The sequence below is a fragment of the Eptesicus fuscus genome, chromosome 11 (assembly GCF_027574615.1).
Source record: "Eptesicus fuscus isolate TK198812 chromosome 11, DD_ASM_mEF_20220401, whole genome shotgun sequence".
Classification (NCBI taxonomy): Eukaryota; Metazoa; Chordata; class Mammalia; order Chiroptera; family Vespertilionidae; genus Eptesicus; species Eptesicus fuscus.
In genome coordinates, this window is record NC_072483.1 from 38,738,773 (window position 1) to 38,760,270 (window position 21,498).

Sequence of the window (21,498 nt, forward strand, 5' to 3'; positions counted from 1 at the left end):
TCTGTTGGAATTTATTTACCTCCTATAATTGAAACTTTGTAGCCTGGAGCGGAGGCCAAGGCAGGCCAGGGCTTCAGAAGCTTGGCTTCCTCCATCGCCGGAGGCAACCCTAGTCTCCTGCTCTTTCCAGCTCCAAGGCTGCCACCATTTCTGTTTGGATTTATTTATCTTCTATCATTGAAACTTTGTAGCCTTGAGTGGAGGCCTAGGCCGACAAGGGCAGGCGGAAAGCTTGGCTTCCTCCATTGCCGGGGAAACTCAAGCCTCCCTCCTGCTCTCTGTGGCCGCAGCCATCTTGGTTGGATTTGCATATTCGCTCCTGACTGGCTAGTGGGCATGGCTTGTGGGCGTTGTGGAGGTATGGTCAATTTGCATATTACTCTTATTAGACAGGATAGTCCAAAAAAAGAAAACTTTAGTCTGAAAGAGCATGGTAATTAAGACTGGCATAATAGACATAACCACACTCCTTAACTAGTAAATTAAAATACCTAGTATCTTAAGAACTGAATGGCATTCTGCATTGGTAGGGCATAGTATATATATATACTCCTTGTGTTTTTACATCCTGCAAGTGACCTGTGCTCAAGTTGCCTCCAGGGCTTTTGTTTGGCTGGCTTCATTCTACTGAGATGTGGAGGGATGCCAGTCTTGAGGCAACTAATGAGTTGGGTGTTAAAATTATGTTAAGGTTTTCTATCTGGAATAAAGGTTAGTTCTACATTAGAAACACTTACCTACTAATTATAGGAAAAATTCATTGCCCACTTTACTAAGTATTATATAATACTAATTTTAAAAACTAATTAAAAATAGCTCTTAGCAAGGTAAATAAGTCTTGCTTAGGCCTAATAAAAGGAAGTTTAGGAAAGCTATAACATAATTAAAACAAGCTCTCCACATTTCTCAAACCCAATCTGACTTCTCAACCAAAGGTCTCATTACTAAATGCAGAAACACATGTATATTATTTGATTCTTGTATCTACTATAGCTGGACTATTAGCCACTCAACTTTGACATGTAATCACTGACTTCCCTGACATGCTCTCCCCATTTTTCAAACTGTTCCATTCTATGTGGACTCAAAATTCTGCCTGGTTGGTCTTAGTCTTTTGAGTTTTTAAATATTTATCGGTAGGTATTGTGTGTAGCTGATGCCTCTCCCCACTACCAAGGCTGTTCTACCTCAAATTCTCTTAAGTGATGACACCAGTAGCCACTGTAGAATCATCCAATATAGGAACTATCCTAGACTTTACATACACTAGTCATGTCCTTTTTCCAGTCTGACTATTCCTCTTGTCACCATGATACCTTAGTTTTAACACTGCCGCCCAAACTACATAATCGATCTCTCAAAAATATAAATTTGTTGGATTTTATAATTCCAAGCCAGTTTGCATGCTAACAGTGTACATACAATCCCTATATTTTTAACTTTTTTTTTTTTTTTTTTTTTACATACGGAGAAACGGGCACGGGGTTTAAATGACTTGTAACTCACGCATCATCTTCTGTAAGCTGGTGCTGAATCCAATTTGGTCTAACTACCCCTTTTCCTGTGTGCTTACCACACCAAGTGCAGCCACTTTCTCTTGACAGCATTCTTCCCCAGGACTTCTTGTAGCTTAACACTTGCATGAAAGGGAACTTCCTGTTTGCCAAAAGTACCTCTCCACTTAACTGCCCTGCTTGCTTCAACTTCCTGGTACTATTGTTACTCCATAAAGTCATAGACTAAACAAAATGCCTTTATGATAGGCTTTCAAACATCCTTTCATTTCCTTTACGTCTTTATTGTGCTCAAATAAAGCCTTTCCTGGCAACCCTATTTTTAAAAGCATCCCGCTTTCTCTCTTATCTTTTTTTCTGTAGTATGTGACATCATCTGACATATATTGAACCTTCCCACTAAGATGTAAGCTTGAGACCAGAGGCTGTTTCTGTTCACTGCTCTGTCTTTAATGTCTAAAAGAAGAAAACCTTGCACATAATAGTTACACATATGTATGGGATATGTTTTTTAATGAATTTCTAGTTTTTCAGAGATTACTGGACTCTAAAGACCAAATGTTGCCAGACCTTTTAAACTATTCCTGAAATGGTTTTGAGATCCAAAGACCTACCTGATATTTTCTACTCATGTTTCAATTTGCATAACCTTTTCCCTCCTAAGTATACATGTTCATTGCTTGAAATACATGGTTCTGCAAGGTAGGCTATGAAAAAAAAAAAAAACTGCTCCAGCCCCTCATCCTTAATTTCTGTTCCTTAAAGGTAACCACTCCTGTTACTGCTGTTACTTGCTTTCCTGCTTCTAAGAAACATGCTTACAACTGCTTTCCTTTAATTTCTAAAATATGGTAAAATATACAACAAAATTTATCATCTTAAATACATTTCAGTAGCATTAACTACATTCACATTGTTGTGCTATGTTACCACTATTCATCCATAGATCTCTTGCAAACCAGAAACTACATGTATTAATAACCCCCCATTATCCCTTACACCAAGGCCCTGGCAACCACCATTCTACCTTCTATCTCTATGAGGTGGACTACTTCAGCTACCTCATATAATTGGGATCATACAACATTTACCCTTTGTGACTAGCTTATTTCACTTAGATTAATGTCCTCCAAGTTGATGCATGTTTAGCATATGTCAGAATTGCCTTTTTAAGGCTGAATAATGTTCCATAGTAGTAATATATACCACATTTTGCTTATCTATTTGTTGATAGATATTGAGTTGGTTCCACCTTTTGGCTATTGCAAATAATGCTGCTATAAATATGGGTATACAAATACCTCTTTGAACCTTCCTTTCACTTCTTTTTGGGTAAATACTCAGAAATGGGATTGCTGGATCAATGGTAATTTTTAATTTTTTGAGGCACTACCATACTGTTTTCCACAGTGGCTGCACCATTTTACATTCCCACTAATAGTGCACAAGGTTTCTATTTTATTCACATCTTTGTCAAAACTTGTTTTTTGCTGTTTTTTAGACAGCCAGCCTAATAGGTGTGAGGTTGTACTGTGCTTGATTTTTTTAGATGTTACATGTTGCTCCTATAGAAAAGAGAAATACGTACAAATTCTTATTTAAATACACCTCTTTGATCATAGTTATACCAATGGCAAGCCCTAAACAGAGAAAATGCTCATGGTACATATACCTGATAAAGGACTTGTATCCAGAACTTATAAGAAAAAACTAATCAATAACAAAGGGAACAAAAAAAATAAGGGCAAAAGACTTGAACAGGCATTTCACAAAAGATACCGGAATGGCTGATAAACATGGTAAGTGTTCAACATCATTCTTCATCAGGGACTTGAAAAATTTACAATAATTACATATCCAGCTGAATGGTAAAAATTAAATAGCATGATAAGTACCATCCTGGGATTGGTAAGCAAGTGGAACTTGTATACACTTGCAGTAGGAATGTAATGTGGTACAGCCACTTAGAAAAATTACTCAGGCCCGGCCAGCATGGCTCAGTGGTTCAGCGTCGACCTATGAACCAGGAAGTTACCGTTAGATTCCTGGTCAGGGCACATGCTTGGATTGCGGGCTGCATCCCCAATGCGGGGCATGCAGGGGGCTGCTGATCAATGATTCTCATCATTGATGTTTCTATCTCTCCCTCTCTGAAATCAATAAAAATATATTTTACAAAACTACTCAGTGGTTTCTAATAAAACTGAACATATTAGCTACCCTATAACCTTGCAATTCCACTCTGGAATATTTTTAAACATCAAATTGTATTTTCTCATTGAATTTTTTATCTGTTTTTGTTGAAATGACTGCAATCTTTTGTTTAAAGAAACTTGACCTCAGTTATAATTCATGAAACATCTGTCTTAAAGCTTTATTAAATGCATCTTTTGAAAGCTACAGGTAATTACGTGGTTCAAAAGCAAAATTATACAAGGCAAACAATGAGAAGTCTCCCTTTCTGTCTCCATTCTACTCAATTCCACTCAATGAAAATGAGACTATAGGTCCAAAGAAACATTTGAAATTTCATAGGCAGCTCTATCATATTAGTGCTAAACTAGAAATGATCCAAATACCCATAACAAATAGAATTGGCAAAACTGGTATATTTATAAATACTATGTAATAATAGAAAAATTATATATGTATATACCTGTATGTGTGTGTGAATATATATAACACAACATGGATGAACTAAAATTCCTGAGTGAGAGCACCAGAGTTAACATTTATGTGAAGTTCAATAAAAGCAACTATAATACATGGTGATAGAAGGCATAGTGTTACCTTTGGGGTGGATGGGAGTGGAATGGTCATTCATGGGAAGGTGCATGATGGAACAATTTGTGTGATGGAAATGTATCTTCATGGTATACACAGGTGTATATATAAGCAACCATCAAGCTGTACATTTAAGATTTGTGCAGTTTACCCTGTTATTTATACTTCAAAATATGGAGATTAAAAACTATACTATCCAATTGGCAAAAATCCAAAAGTCAATGGTATATCAATATCAATAGAAGTTATGTGTTCACTTTCAGTGTAGCAATTATATTTCAGGTAATTCAGATAAACATTTTTGTGCAAGGTGAAGATGTTTTTGTGCAACAGGATTCACTCTATAACAGAAAATGTCTGGAAATAACCCAATAGTCTGGAGCTGGTTAAATCCATACAATGGAAGTGTAAATAACTATGTATATCCATACAGTGTAAGTATGTAGTTATAAAAAAGGAAGATCAATCTATAGGTAATGATATGGAGAGAGACCTAAAATATACTAGTGAATAAAAAGGGGCAAACTAAGCCTAATATCTCAGTTGCTTACTGGCAAAAGAAACACTAGGCAGTTGAAGAAATGGAAATGATACTTAGTAAAGATAAACACAGAATGGGGAAAAGATGGGAGACAGATTTTTCAGGGTTTGCCTTATACAGTTTTGCTTTTGAACCATGTAAATACATATATTAACGTCAGCTTTTAAAAAATGTGTTTAGGAAGCCCTCAAGACATATAATTACAACTGAGGGGAAATTTTTTTGAACAAAAGATAGTCATTTCCCACAAAAACATACTGGAGTTCTATGAGAAAATTTGGTGTTTTAAAAAATGTTCATTTCATGCATAATTGCAGTTAATCATATTTAAAATGTCAGTCTTATTACTAAGCTAAGAGACCTTTCTACATTTGTATAAAAATTGTTCTACTTTATGTTAAATAACTTTTTAGAGAGGGTCATTAGTGAAAAAATTTTAAGAAAAGACCATTACATACCTGATAAATATTTCTTTTCATATGGAACTAAAATACAAAAGAAAATAAAAATTAAAAATTTTAATATTCTAAGATTGCCTTTAAATACTTTCAAAGCAGTTAAAAATGAATTCTTTAATATCTTAATAGTATCCATTCCTATTTCTTGGTATTGCCTTTATCTGTTTTGAACTTAGTTTTAATAAAAGATGTAGAGGTCTTACAAAATGTATTAGTTTGGTGGTGGAAAAAGAATGAGGCTCAAGAAAAAATGAAGTGAGGCAAATAAGAGGAATTTGGTTGGGAGAGTGTAGAAAACATTAAAATTAAAGTACACAATTGTAACTTTTTACCTCATTAGCATGGATTTACTCATGATATAAGATGTTTCAAAGTTACAGTTTAATTAAAAATTTGGTTTATATAATGGTTCCCTAAGGCACAGTAAATGAACAGCAAAAAACAAACACACAATAAATACTGGAAGCTGAATGCTACTATCATAAAACTATGACAAATTTTATATAATTACTATAAAACACTAGTCAAGAACTCTGCTGAAGCAAGTAAAAAAAATATATCTAGCTTCAGATATAAAGAAAGGAAATAATCAGAGGCAGGTGTATAGTTTTGGTTTACAGTTAAAGTAGAAGGAGGCATTACTAAAGATGCAAAATGAGAAAATGGCTGTGTCTTTATTTCACACACTCCAAAATTATATTTTGAAATTTTAAGAGTCTTTAATGAAAAAAAAATTATTTCTAAAATTTAGAACAAACATTCTGTAATGTTTAATAATAACATCAAAATGTTGTGGGTCAGGCCCTGGCTGGTGTGGCTCCGTTGGTTGGAGTGTTGTCTTGTGCACCAAAGGGTCGAGGGTTCAATACTGGGTCAGGGGACATACCCAGGTTTCAGGTTCCATCCCTAGTCGGGAGGCACCCAATGATGTTTCTCTCTCTCTCCCCCCACTTCCTCTCTCTCTAAAATCAATAAAAAACATCCTCTGGTGAGGGTTTTATTTTAAACTTTAATGTTTCGGGTCAGGATCATTTTGTTCACTAGAAAGTATTCTGATGGATCAAAAGAAAACTTATATTTTAATCCAGAATAAATTATAAACTACAATAAAAATTTTCTTTGCCCAAAGAAAAAATATTCATTCTTGTACAGAATCAAATTCTTTGTAAACTAACATTAGAATCCTGGAATCTTCATTCACCACTTCCACTGTTAAAATCACAGGCAAAGGGGCTATAATTCCTCTGAACAACAGAATGAACTTTGACCTCTTACAAGCTCTAAGAATAAGCAGACAGAATAAAAGTATGTGTGGTTCAAAACAAGCCAGTCAGAGAAAGACAAGTACCACATGATCTCACTTATATATGGATTCTAATGAACAAAATAAACTGAACAAAAAAGATCCAGATATTGAAGCATGGAATAGACTGACATATTTCAGAGGGGTGGGGGAGAGATTAACCAATGAATTTATATGCATATATGCATAGCCCATGGACAGACAATAGTTCGGGGAAGGCCAGGGAAGGGGGCCAGGGAGACATCTGTAATACTTTCAACAAAAAGATCATCTCTTTTTTTTAAGTATGTGGTTCACCTGATCTGGCTCAACCTTGGAAATGTAAGAGAATTAATGCTTGACTTCCAAGAGATTTGAGCACAAACCACCCTAATATATCCTGAAGTTTTATTCCCTCCCCTGAGGCATACTTATCTCAAAATTATTTCAAAACCATCTTTCCCACGCCTCTTAAGATTGGAAAAAGGTCTTCAATTATACTTACTAGCTGCTTTACAGAGGGCTCCTGGCACAGAAGAAACTTCACAATTTCCTTTTTTCCATTCACCGGTGGTGGTGTGCAAAAAGGCACAGGTGTCAACCAGATCCTCCTCCTCATCTTCATCTGTCCACTTACCAAAAGTCATATTTGACTTATCAAACCACTTGAAACTCTGATCTGTCAGGTAAGAATATTTTCAACATTATCAGTATAAAACCCAAAGGGTCTAGGATTAAAAGGAGAAAGTTAGAAAGGAATGTCTAGTCTACACATTTGGTTGTAGGATTTTAATTAGAAAAGAAACATATCCTGTGTACAGGTCAATCAGAGGTATCGGTTCAAGAAGGTTCTGTAGATCTCATATTTGTACAGAAAAAATATATTAATGGGAAATAGCCAAGAAAATAAATTATTAATAGGAACCTTAGTAATTTCATTTTGAAAATATTTATGTATTTTCTATTTTCTGCAGTGACAATAAATACATTTACATGATACAACCTTGATAGCTGTCCATCTGTATCATAATCATTGACAGTGGTACTGATTTTTATAACCTTACCATATTATAAAATTATTGAACCTAGAACCACATTTTAATCCAGGCAAAAGAATCAACTTTGATTCTCACATGTGAAACACATTGAGCTGCACAGGGAAAAGCTGTGGTACAAGTCATGGGTGACGCTGAAACTACAGTACTTGGACCTTGAACTAGGGAATCCTACCTAATAACAGACAAATATGCAAATTGACCATACCTCTAACACACCCACAAGCCACACCCACCATCCAATCAGAGCAAGTATGCAAATTAACCCAAACCAAGATGGCTACAGCCACAGAGAACAAGGTTTCCTAGGTAACAGAGGAAGCTAAGCTTTCCGCCTGCCCTTGCCAGGCCTAAGCCTCCACGCAAGCTACAAAGTTTCAATTATAGAAAGTAAACAAATGGCAGCAGGATGGAGCTTGAGAGAGCAGGCCAGGGTTGCCCCCGGCAACAGGGGAAGCAAAGCTTTCTGCACACACTGGCCGGGCCCACCCGCTTAAGGCAACAAAGTTTCAATTATAACCCCAAGACAAATGGCTGCAGGCCTCGGAGGGAGCCCCAGGCTTGGCTCCGCTCCAGGCTACAAAGTTTCAATTGTAGAAGGAAAATAAATTCCAGATACCAGGGCCTCCACTTGGGTTGCCAGGGGGCGTGGCCGGCCTGCAAACCACCACAGGCCCCTCGCTCAGGCCGCCCCATGCCCCAAGGGAACCCCCACCTGATCTGGGACACCCTTCAGGGCAAACCAGCTGGCCCCCACCCGTGTACCAGGCCTCTATCCTATCTAATAAAAGAGTAATATGCAGATTGATCATCACTGCAACACACAATATAGCTGCCCCCATGTGGTAAAGATCCTGCCCCCATGTGGACACAAGATGGCCACCACAAGATGGCCAGCAGGAGAGGGCAGTTGGGAGGCACCCGGTCTGCAAGGGAGGGCAGTTGAGAAGGACCAGGCCTGCAAGGGAGGGCAGTTGAGAGGGACCAGGCCTGCAAGGGAGGGCAGTTGGAGGTGATCAACCCTGCAGGAGAGGGCAGTTAGGGGTGACCAGGCCGGCAGAGGAGGGAAGTTGGGGGCAAACAGGCTGGCAGCAGAGTGGTTAGGGGGTGATCAGGCTGGCAGGCAGAAGTGGTTAGGGGCAATCAGGAAGGCAGGCAGGCAAGCAGTTGGGAGCCAGCAGTCCTGGATTGTGAGAGGGATGTCCGACTGCCCGTTTAGGCCCGATCGGGCCTAAACGGGCAGTCGGACATCCCTCGAGGGGTCCCCTATTGGAGAGGGTACAGGCTGGGTTGAGGGACAACCCCCCTCTGTGCACGAATTTCGTGCACCGGGCCTCTAGTTAAAGAATATAAAAGAAAGTGACCAGTTTTACTAATGTTAAAGGGAAAAACAGGATATATCTCAAGATAAATAGCACTTACCATCAGTGTCAAAAAACATGCCTAGTAGGATATCATCTGGGCCTTTCCATTGCTTTTTCAAAGTGTCCAGTATAAAAGCATTTTCTTCTTCATTGTGTATACTTATCATGTCTGCTCCTGAAATCATTTTAGGTAGGGAAAAAGTCACCATCTTCCCAGAACCAATGAAAATCACATGAAGTATATAAAATTATATAGTATTAAAATACATAATTATACTTTTACATTTTTAATTTAGCTTTAAAATATGCATATCTGAAGAGCACATAATTACTCATGAGAAAAGTAAAATAATGTGATGTAAATTGAGCAGAAATATTTTATACTCTATTTCATTCACCTAGAGTTGGTAATCTCATTAACATGAAAACAAACATCATGAAGAGGCTTGAGCAGTAAAACACATTTAATGTATCTCTCAACTTTTTCCCACTATACACTTTAACGATCATGGGCCCTCCTGTCCTCATTTCACAAGTATGGAGGGGAGAAGCTCTGACCACACTCAGGAGACCTACAAAGGAGGGCAACTTGCCTCAATAGTCCCAAGACCTAGTCAAGTTCAAGTAACAAGCAGCGTCTCTGACTTACCTCATTTACCTGGCCTTCATGCTCCTGCTGCCCAAAGCCCATTCCTTCCCATATTTTCCCTGTTCATCCTTAGAACTAAGTCCTGGCAAATGACAAAGGTGGTCCTCATTCTCCCTAGGTAGTGAATTGATTTTTCCTGTGACTCACCAGGTTCAAGAGGAAAGAGCAACAGCCACACATATTTTTGTCTCACGTACATTAACTTTTACTAGGTGTACCAGTTAATAATGTGGATTTTTTTCAATAGATGGAGTTATACATATGTTGATATATATGCGATTTGATATGTATGCTATTTTGTTGTATTAACAGCAAGCTTCAAAACTTCATGTCAAATTTGCTGAAGGTGTTAACATCATAGATATTTTTACGCTTAAAAATGTCGAATTCCGTGCCCAAAAAAGAGCATTTGCAGGAAGTTTTAATTCATTACTTTACTTTGAAGAAAAAGTTGTCATATACTTTGGGAAGCTTATGGTGAACATGCTCCATCTTAAGATACTGTAAGCGCTAGTTTAAACGCTTTAAAAGTGATGATTTCGATGTGAAAGACAAAGAATGTCCAGGTAAACCGAAAAAGTTTGAAGACCAACAATTACAAGCATTATTGGATGAAGATGCATGTCAAACTCAAAAAAACTTGCAGAAAGATTAAAAGTTGCTCAGCAAACAATTTCCGATCGTTTATAAGCAATGGGAAAGACTTTAAAGGAAGGAAAATGGGTGCCACATCAACTGAACGAAAGACAAATGGAAAACCGAAAAGTCATCAGTAAAATGTTGCTTCAACGGCACGAAAGAAAGTCTTTTTTGCATCGAATAGTGACGCGATGAAAAGTGGATTTATTTTGAGAATGCCAAACGCACAAAATGATGGGTTAATCCAGGTCAACCATCAACATCGACTGCAAGGCCAAATCACTTCAGAAAGAGACAATGCTCTGTGTTTGGTGGGATCAGGAAGGTGTGGTATATTATGAGCTTCTAAAACCAAGTGAAACCATAAATACTGATCGCTACGGACAACAAATAATCTATTTGAACCATGCTTTGATCGTAAAAAGACCAGAATGTGCCAGAAGACACGGCAAAATAATTTTGCTTCATGGTCACGCATCATCACATACTTTAAACCAGTTAAAGACACGTTAAAAGATCTTGCCTGGGAAATATTAACCCACCCGCTGTATTCACCAGACCTTGCTTCTTCAGATTACCACTTGTTCCAATCGATAGCACACGCACTTTCTGAGCAGCACTTCAAAAAGTATGAAGAAGTGGAAAATTGGGTCTCTGAATGGTTTGCCTCAAAACAAGGAAAGTTCCTTTGGGACAGTATCCACAAATTACCTGAAAGATGGGGACATGTGTAGCTAGCGATGACATTACTTTGAATAAAGCACTTCTGATGTTTCTCTTGAAATTATCTTGTTTTCTTTGATTACAAAATCTGCATTATTAACTGGTACACTTAGTATATCCTTATATTCGATAAGCTACATAGCCCCCTATAGATTTTAGCAGTATCTTCGCTTTCCCGAGATATTTAACCTTGTTTCTTAACCCAAAGATTCCCTTGCAAAGTAAAAAATAATTCCACTGTCTTAATTGGCTAATACACATAAGAAAACAGTAGTGGAGTTAGTTTCTATCATGATGGTGTATGATTTTGCAAGATAAAACAATGAATTATGATATCGAAGCTTGTAGCATCTGGAAATCTGGTGGGAATGATACATCCCCCAGTAAAGATAGAAGTAACGAGGAGCATTCTAACACCCTTTCAGCTGTACTCAGCTAAATGAGTAATATAACATGTTCCTAAGAAAAAAGGATTCTGTTATTACTTTCACTTCTATTAAAAGAGACAACCAAGAAATTTAACTACAGAGGGAAGAGAAAACTATAGAGCCAAAAAATCTACCTTTAAAGCATACCTTATAGTTAAGAAACTCACAAACTGGGCAGATGAAAGCTCTATTAGGAATAAAAAGTAAAAAGGCAAACACCTTAATAAAAGAAAAAATTGATCTGAAACTGAAAAAGGCAATTCACCCTCACAAAAAAAATATAACAACAAATACTGTATGTGGAAAATGCAATCTTACTGGTAAAGAAATGAAAATTAAAATAAGACTTTCAGATTAAACAATGTTGGCCATAGTTGTAGAAAACTAGGAACTCGTAAGTGGTTAGTCAGAGAAAAATCAGTACAATTTTTTTGGAGACAATCTGGCAAGCCCTTAAAAAAGTACATATTCTCTGACCTGCTGATCCTTAACAATTGTGCAAGTTAATATTAGCTTGGTGCTCAAATGAAAGAGGCACAATCACTAACATTCCTCACTCGTTGCTTATGTCGCTGAGAGACTCGAAAAATTAACATTAGAGGTTGGCATATATTAACTATGGCATATCTAAGCAGTGGGAAAATGTTCAGTTATTAGTAAACTAGAGGCCCGGTGCACGAAATTCGTGCATGGGGGGCGGGGGTGTCCCTCAGCCCAGCCTGCACACTCTCCAATCTGGGATCCCTCTCACAATCTAGGACTGCTGGCTCCCAACCACTTGCCTACCTGCCTGCTTGATTGCCCCTAACCGCTTCTGCCTGCCAGCCTGATCACCCCCTAACCACTCCCCTGCCAGTCTGATTGACACCTAACCACTCCTCTGCCAGCCTGATGGACACCTAACTGCTCCCCTGCCGGCCTGATTGCCACTAACTGCCCTCCCCTGCTGGTCTGGTCACCCATAACTGCCCTCCCCAGGCCTGGACTGACCTGTGGCAGGATCACAAACAAGTTCCTTTGGAGGGCAGACCCCTCCCAGCATAATTAAGCCTGATCCTGTAACTGATCCCTAGATCTTTCCTGGGTAGCTAGTGGGCTGTGGGAGGGGCAGCAAGTGCTGCCAAAACAAGTGAAACTTACAAGAACATTGTTAATTGCCTTGTTTGTCCCTGATTATAAATAAAGCCTCAGCTTTGCAGTCTGGATCTGTTCTATGGCCTCAGCCAGGCACAGAAAGATCCACCCAGCCCCAGCTTTCAAATCTATCTCTGTGTCTCCTCTCTTTATTTCTAATATTTCTCAATCCCTGGCTGCCTCCACTTAGAACTGGTTCGTTCATCTTTCTTTCCGCGCGGGACGTGGAAAAGGGAGATCCCTGCCATGTTTGGCCCCCGCCGCATCAGGCCCCTGCAATTAGCTATGGCATATCTAAGCAGTGGGAAAATGTTCAGTTATTAGTAAACTAGAGGCCCGGTGCACAAAATTCGTGCACGGGGGGCGGGGGTGTCCCTCAGCCCAGCCTGCACCCTCTCCAATCTGGGATCCCTCTCACAATCTAGGACTGCTGGCTCCCAACCACTCGCCTACCTGCCTGCTTGATTGCCCCTAACTGCTTCTGCCTGCCAGCCTGATCACCCCCTAACCACTCCCCTGCCAGTCTGATTGACACCTAACCACTCCTCTGCCAGCCTGATGGACACCTAACTGCTCCCCTGCCGGGCTGATTGCCCCTAACTGCCCTCCCCTGCTGGTCTGGTCACCCATAACTGCCCTCCCCTGCAGGCCTGGTTCCCCTCCCAACTGCCCTCCCTTGCAGGCCTGGTCCCTCCCAAATGCCCTCCCCTGCAGACCTGATCCCCCCAACTGCCCTCCTCTGCTGGCCCGGTCACCCCTAACTGCCCTCTTCTGTTGGCCATCTTGTGGCGGCCATCTTGTGTCCACATGGGGGCAGCCATCTTTGACCACATGGGAGCGGCCATCTTTGTGTGTTGGAGTGATGGTCAATTTGCATATTACTCTTTTATTAGATAGGATATATATTCTACTAGAGCAGTGGTTCTCAACCTTTTTAATACGACCCTTTAATACAGTTCCTCATGTTGTGGTGACCCCCCAACCATAAAATTATTTGTAATTTTGCTACTGTTAATGAATCGTAATGTAAATATCTGTGTTTTCTGATGGTCTCAGGCTCTAGAAGGAGACTTAACCAAAATCGGAAAACCTGGGGACACACATGAGGCCGGCACTCAAGTCTGTGTCCAGCAGGAAGGGTACTTGCTCCCCACCGCCCCAATTTTACAAATGCTGTGCTCCTTAGGGTAGTGCAAATTTAGGATGATTTTGGTTTCATTTTAAAAATATTTGCATATGTGTTTTTCTAAGTTTTCTACAGTGATCATGCCTTAGTTGTGTAATTAAGAAAGAACTTTGTAAAGAAAAATAAGACTGACATTAAAATACTTAATAGTATTTTAATTAATCCCAAATCAAGATTCAGCAAGATTCTCTCAGTCATATCTCCAGTTTTAAAAACTCTGTGATGATTTTCTTATCAGTTCTACCAGCTGTCACCTCCTGTCTATTGAATGTCATATAGACTTTCAATCTGTTTTACCCTAGTATTTACTTACTTATAATTTGAAATGTGACCAAAAATGCCACACTAGAAAACTCCTCAAGGGAAATACTTTACCATGTTACACTGTAGGCATAAGTGTTCAGATTAGTTTTTCATCCTTTTCTCTGACCTTGTAGCAGCCAGTGGAATCCAAATGATTTTTAACATTGTAATCTAATTAAGTACTGTATACACTTAAATTACTATGTCATTTTCTTTAACAAATGACAGCATAAGACCCTGAAGAATACATGCACACAAGCAATTTTTTTTAATGCATTATTAGTGACACTACCTGCTGAGATGTAATTTGGGTCTTTAATTCTTTTTATGGCTAGTGACATAGCTCATAGATCACAAAAAGGAAAGACTGAAAATACTCATTTTTTCAATTATAATGATAATATATAAATTTAGGTTAAATGCTTCAAAATAAGAAAAACTTTAGCCTCTCACAATTATTTTCCTAAAGGAATAATAGTATCAAGAATAATGGAGAGGTAACATCAAGTAAATTAGAACAAAGCACAGGGAATATTTCTAGATATAGCTCTTTGCAGCTCAAAAGGTAACAAGTCACTTATTGTGTATACTAGTACTAGTACATACTCTTATGATAGGTTTATGATATGATTTTGTGAGGCTGTGAAGATTTAATAAATCCTAATGTAAACATTCTAACAGTCCTTGTGCTTTTGTTCTGCATACATAGAAAACACTGAATTAATATCCACTACTGTTCTAAACCAAAACACGATCCTATCCAAAAAATAAGAAACAGCATTATAAACACATTTTAGCTAATTTTCTGGCTCATCAATGAAATGAGTATTTCCATAGTGGAGGTAAATAAAAAGGATTATCACATAAATGGTGAGAATTGTATAAGAATTTTTTAAAAATCAGTAAGAAAAGCTGAATTTATACATTTTAACTGGGTGGGAAAAATTATTTTTCTTTTGACACCAGACAAATTGTATAAGCAAATTTACATACAACAATTTAAAATTCTAAATGGTTTCCCAGTTTGAACAAGTAGAGTTAATGGACTCTGAAACAAGCCACAAAGTTGCTGGGTGTTTTCAATTTTGTTTTGCTTTGCTAAAGAAAAATAGCAAATACAGCTAACCACAGTTGAGTTGTAGAGGAAGTCAGTCACAAGTATTAAGTATGCCTCTGTATAGTAAGCAGCTGCTTAACTGCGTAAGATAAGTATTAAAGCTGGACAATGAACTTCCACCTTGTTCAGACAAGCTAATAAGAGTATAGGAACCTGTCCTTTCTTGGCTCTCAGCCTCCAATATCATTAATTTCTGCAACTGAAATCTGGTTTATGTCTAAGTATCTCTCTATATAAAGGCCTAATATGCAAAGTGTCCCCTCGGGAGTTTGACCAACTGGGAGTTCAATTACTCGCTATGACGTGGGCGGACCACCAAGGGGCAGTGTGGAACAAAGGAAGGCCCCGGCCGGCAGCCAGCAAGCAGGGGAAGGGCGGCCCTGGCTGGCAGCTGGCAGCCACTAGGGACCCTACCCATGCACGAATTTCATGCACTGAGCCTCTAGTACCTAATGAAAAATGGTTTTCTTTCTTTTTATTTTGTTTTGTTAATCCTCACATGAGGATATTTTTTCCATTGCTTTTCAGAGAGAGTGGGAGGGAGGAAATGGAAAGAGAAAGAGAGGAAAGAGAGAGGGGGGGGGGGAAGAGAAACATTGATGTGAGAGAGATGTCTGCCGCCTGCACCGCCCCAATCGGGGTAGGATGCAAACCCACAACCAAGGTACGTATCCTTCACTGGAAATCAAAATCCTTTGGCGGGGGGAGACCCTTTGGTGTGCAAGCTGATGCTCTAACTACTGAGCACACCAGCCAGGGCATAAATGATTTTCTTAAAAAAAATAGTTGTAAGGGAAATTCCATTTTAAAATCTTGTAAGACCAGCAAAATTCCTATTATTCAATTTCCTTGAAATGAAACCAAATGGACATGTTGGAAATTTTTTCTTTTTTTCAAAGAGCCAATGTTCGACACCATTTAGCAGGCAAGAGTTTTTCCAAAGGAAACAATAACTATGTATTAAGTACTATGTGGCACTTACTAGGATTAAAAACTTCTATTGCTTACATGTATTCCTTCTATGACAAATAACTCTTATTTTAACTAAAATATTCCTAATACAATTTGATAGTATTCCAAATGTTATACTGGTGGGTTGTCAGAAATTGTGTCTTTTAGGTAAAGAACATTTCTGAATGCTGGAGTGATTAATATGCCTGTCAAAATTTAATGAAATTATCTACAGATCTCTAGATCTTAACCCTTTGCACTCGCTTGTTTTTTTCTTGAGCTGCTACCGATGCTAACCGTGTCGAGTCACACTCGACATCCGAGTGCAAAAGCTTAAAGAACAATAAAAAGCATGTTTAAAGAATCAATGACTCTCATCTCACCATCATAGATATATCAGTTGAAAAAGATGCTAGTTTACAACATCATAGGTTTTTTAAACCACTTTTTACTTTTCAATTACAGTTGAACATACAGTATTAGTTTCAGGTGTACACCCCAGTGATTACACATTATTTAACTTACTAAGTGATCATCCCAATAAATCTCGTAACCATCTGACATTATACATAGTTATTAGAATAGTATTGACTATATTCCCTATGTTGTACTTTACATCCTCAAGACTGTTCTGCCACTACCAATTTGTACTTCTTAATCCCTTCAACTTTTATACCAATGCCCCTACCTCCCTCCCATCTGGCAACTGTCAAAACGTTCTCTGTATCTATGAGTCTGTTTCTATTCTGCTTATTTATTTATTTTGTTTTTTAGGTTCAATTGCTGATAGGTATGTATTTATTGCCATTTTGGTCTTTTTATCTCCTTCTTCTTCTTAAAGAAGGCCCTTTAACATTTCATGTAATACTGCTTTGGTGGTGATGAACTCCTTTAGCTTTTTCTTGTCTCAGAAGCTCATTATATGTCTTCTGATTCTCAGTGAAAGCTTTGCTGGGTAATCTTGGTTGCAGGTTCTTGCTTTTAATCACTTTGAACATTTCTTGCCAAACCCTTCTGGACTGCCAAGTTTCTGTTGAGAAATCAGCTGGAAGTCTTATGGGCACTCCCTTGTAGGTAACTAAATGCTTTTCTCTTATTGCTTTTAAGCTTCTCTCTTTGTCTTTAACCTTTTGCATTTTAATTACGATGTATCTTGGTGTGGGGGCCTCTTTGGGCTCATCTTGTTAGGGATGCTCTGTGCTTCCTAGACTTGTATGTCTATTTCTTTCACTAGGTTAGGGAAGTTTTTCTGTCATTATTTTTTCAAATAGGTTTTCAATTTCTTGCTCTCTCTCCTCTCCTTCTGGCACCCCCATGATGCAAATTTGGTACTCTTGAAGGTGTCCCAGAGGCTCCTTACATATCTTCATTTTTGGGGATTTTTTTTCTCTTTTCTATTGTGATTGGATGGTTTTGTTCCCCTATATTCCAAATTTCTGATTTGATTCTCAGCTTCATCTACTCTTGTTGATTCCCTATAAATTATTCTTTACTTTAGTTAGTGTAACCTTCATTTCTGACTGGTTCTTTTTTATGGTTTCCATGTGCTTTTTAGTGCTGCTGAAGTTCTCCCTTAGTTCTCAGGGGTGACCTCTACAGTTGAGATATCCCTCCTGATTTTTATCTACCACATGTGGGTGTGTGACCAGCCCTGTTCTGCAGCTCCACCCCTCATCCAGTCTGTTTGTGGCTTCTTTGTTAATCCCCTAGTTGTAGGGCTTCTGTTCAGCTATATTTCAGGCAGTTTTGAATGATGGTTGTTCTGTAGTTTAGTTGTAATTTTGATATGGTTGTGGGGTATTCTAGTACCGCATTTTCCTATGCCCCCATCTTGACTAGAAGTTCATATCATAGTTTAATTTTGAGCCAATGATGATCACAACAGTTAGAGGCTTAACAACAGGATGCACTTTGAGCTAAAAAGTCAAATATATAAAGAGCACCCAAGTAGACCTTTTTATTTTTATTTATTTATTTTAGATCTTTTTAAAAATAGCTTTTATTTGAAATATTTCACTGTCCTAGCTGGTTTGGCTCAGTGGATAGAGCATCGATTTTGGTCAAGGGCACATGCCTGGGTTGCAGGCTGATCCCCAGTAGGGGGTGTGCAGAAGGCAGCCAATCAATGATTCTCTCTCATCATTGATGTTTCTATCTCTCTCTCCCTCTCCCTTCGTCTCTGAAATCAATAAAAATGTATTTTTAAAAAATAATAAAATTTTTCACCATATAAAGTTACAAATGTATTTCCCAGAGAATATTGAACATACCTCCTAGCAAATATCCTTTCTCTTATTTTTCTTTAATGTACACTTCTTTACCACAGTCTTACTTCATGGTCCCTTGTCACCTGATGTCTGCTCACACACATGCCTGTAACAGCACTTTCAGGGCAGAACAACAGAGTGACCCAGAACTCTGGTCCTAAAGTCAGACACACCCTGGTTTGAATCCTGGCTCTACCAATTAATCCCCTAGTTGTAGGGCTTCTGTTCAGCTATATATCAGGCAAATAACTGAACAAATAACTGAACTAAATTTCTTCTTGATAAAAGAAGGTTTGTTATAATAATTGAAGCCAATTAAAATATACAGTGTGCTTAAGCATAGTGCCTGGCACAGAGCAGGCACATTATTTAGACACTGCTGTTGCTACTGTTCTGCCACTCTGCTAGGACAGCAATGTGCGGTATAGCACAGAGTACATGACCAACAACACTCTTCCACCCAGTTCCACTGCCTGTGGCTTGTATATTGCAGAATATGGTTATGATAAGGACCCAGGGAGATACAACAAAACGATTGTTTTTAAAGAAATTGGTAAACATTATTTACTGATTTCTGAAAGGCAAAAGAAAAAGAATAAACTCCTTACCATGGTCAGTACACTGATTTCTGACATCCTCTATGCTTTCTACTTTGATGTTTTCTTGAAGAAAAATGTAACAACTGTCTTGGAACTGAACCCAGGTGGATGAAGGACAGTCTACGTGGAAAAAGAGAAACACTGTTCAGTAACTTGAAAATAAGAATTTCATTAATTCCTACAGATAAAAATACTAGATTTTCACAGAAAAAAGGAAAGGCAATTGCCCTTGTTAATTCAGCAACAAGGCTTTTTATTTTTGTTAAAATAAGAAATTGACGAGTGTGACAGTAATTTATTTTTTTCCATTATACTAATATATGATGGAAAAGAGAACTGAGCAAATGAATCTCTTCTGGTTTTACAGAGCAAAGTTCTAAGTCTTTGGGTTGCTTAGGAATTCAGACATAAATTATAGCATTATTGCCAAGGCAACAAACTATCAAGGAAGACAATCAGAATTACAAGCTCTTTTTAAGGTTACCTTTGTAGCATGCAGTCACAATTCCAAAAGTCTTAGTTTTACAAGATCTTTTTGTTAAAATTATACTTCCAAGAACAGAGAAGAAAACAAGTTGCTGGATTATGACTATTCAGACAAGTTTTCCTATTGCACTGGAAAACAAGATTGATGTTCTTCTGAATGTTCTTAATTATCAGCTCATCAAAGCAGATTCTTAGAACGAGTTCTAGGAAACATAATGTTTCTCTCCCTCTGCAGTTGTGAGGTAGAGGCCCATCTCCTTTGTTTCTGTCTCGGTCTCTCTTGTTGTTCGTTATACAGGTGTACATTTTAAAGCCTTGTTCTAGGACTCTTCATTATCAGCATTACAAGCAAAACAGGCCTGCCTGTAAGAGCTTGGTTTCAATGGCCAGAATGGACAAAGGATTCAAGGTATTGACTGAATTTCAGTGAATAAAGGAGCATCAGGCATGAAGCTTCCATATTCTCTCAGGTCTACATAGGGAAAAGCACTAAGATTTTACACATTTTTATTTTTTAAGTTCTGTATGTATTATAATTTAAACACAAACAGGATGCCTTTCTACAAAGATCAGAATTTAACCATCAGCTATGTTAGTCTAAACTCAGCAACTTCGATTTTACTAGGCTCAGAATATGGCAGGGACCAGGAGTTGTCTCTGGTACTAGATCTCAGCACAGAGTACATGACCACCAAGATAGATTATTTCCCAGTCTTCTAGTAACTTCTGGATAATAAGGTCTGAGTAGAATGAAACGTGTAAAATGTGCCCAGCCAGTATGGCTCAGTGGTTGAGCATCAACCTATGAACCAGAAGGTCATGGTTCGATTCTCAGCCAGGTCACATGCCCAGGTTGCAGGCTCAATCCCCCAGTAGGGGCCATGCAGGAGGCAGCCGATCAATGATTCTCTTTCATCGTTGGTGTTTTTTTTCTCTCTCTCTGCCTCTCCCTTCCTCTCTGAAATCAATTAAAAAACAATTTTTTAAAGGAAGAAGTGTGCTGCTTGGACCATATGTCGTCTTTCCCACTGGCTAGAATATAGTTAGCCATCTCTAATCCTGTAAACAATGGAAGCAGCCTAGGAATAACAGAACGACAAGACGGAAGACGAAGGATCCTAGGTGGAGCCATCATATCGCACTCAAGTTGTAACAAGAAAGAAAAGGAATTCCTGTGTGGCTAAATCCACTGTTAATTCAGGTCACTGTTATAGCAGCTGGATCAATAACCTACTTAGTACAATGGGCTACTTAAAATCATCCTGATGTATGAGACCTGAGTTTTTCCCTGGCTTCGTACTGCTGGCTTCTTTTACTAGTAGTAGTTAAGCCATGCAAGATGCACGAGCATGAGGATAGGTGTTTCAAGGTACAAGTTATCTCTGTATGGGTTTTTTCTTTCCTGCTGTTTTATAAATACTTGCATTACACTTGTGACTGACAACCTTGGTTTGAACTCCTGGAAATCTAGTACTTCCCCATAATGGTGGCTTAAAGGTAGTTGAATAGGGATGTTTTAGCAGCAAGCACTTTCCTTTAGGACAATGCTCTTAGTAAAATATTAAGTAAAACAAATCTCTGGCTATAAAATTGTATGTGCAACATTTAAAAAGCAAGGAAGTCCAGAAAGGTTCAGGAACTGGACAGACCAGACACCTTTATAGGAGGAGGGTTCAGGGATGCCTTAAAAACAACGTGCTTGGCTGAAAGTCTGTATAAGAGCAGCTAGATCCCCTTCCTGAGAAACAGTGCTCAATGATCTCACTTTCACTACACACCTCTGCTGCCTTCTTCAAAAGTCTGGCCCTTACTTAGAACGAAAGACTTTTTAGTTCTCCAAAACCACTTCCAGATCATCAAACGTTATTCTTTGTCTGCTCATCCTTGGAGGTCCAGGCCATCCATGTATACCACCTTCTCCAAGACATCGCCACTGGAATTTATGTTGACTTCTCTTCTAAAACACCATCCAAGGCTGGGTAAGGTACCAAGAGAAACATGGCTTTGAAGTCAGACTG

The 21,498-nt window shown here is 38.6% G+C and overlaps 1 protein-coding gene across 1 annotated transcript in view; it reads right to left on the reverse strand.

Annotated features, from left to right (window-relative positions):
* The window catches only part of LOC103283379 (lymphocyte antigen 75), a 140,376-nt gene that overhangs the window by 4,901 nt on the left and 113,977 nt on the right, over window positions 1-21,498 (reverse strand). The window contains exons 35-38 of the mRNA XM_008138647.3: window positions 19,004-19,114; window positions 9,057-9,173; window positions 7,085-7,258; window positions 5,298-5,324 (exon numbers count right to left, since the gene is read on the reverse strand). Coding sequence (XP_008136869.2) covers window positions 5,298-5,324; window positions 7,085-7,258; window positions 9,057-9,173; window positions 19,004-19,114 — 429 coding nt within the window. The remainder of the gene's footprint in view (window positions 1-5,297; window positions 5,325-7,084; window positions 7,259-9,056; window positions 9,174-19,003; window positions 19,115-21,498) is intronic.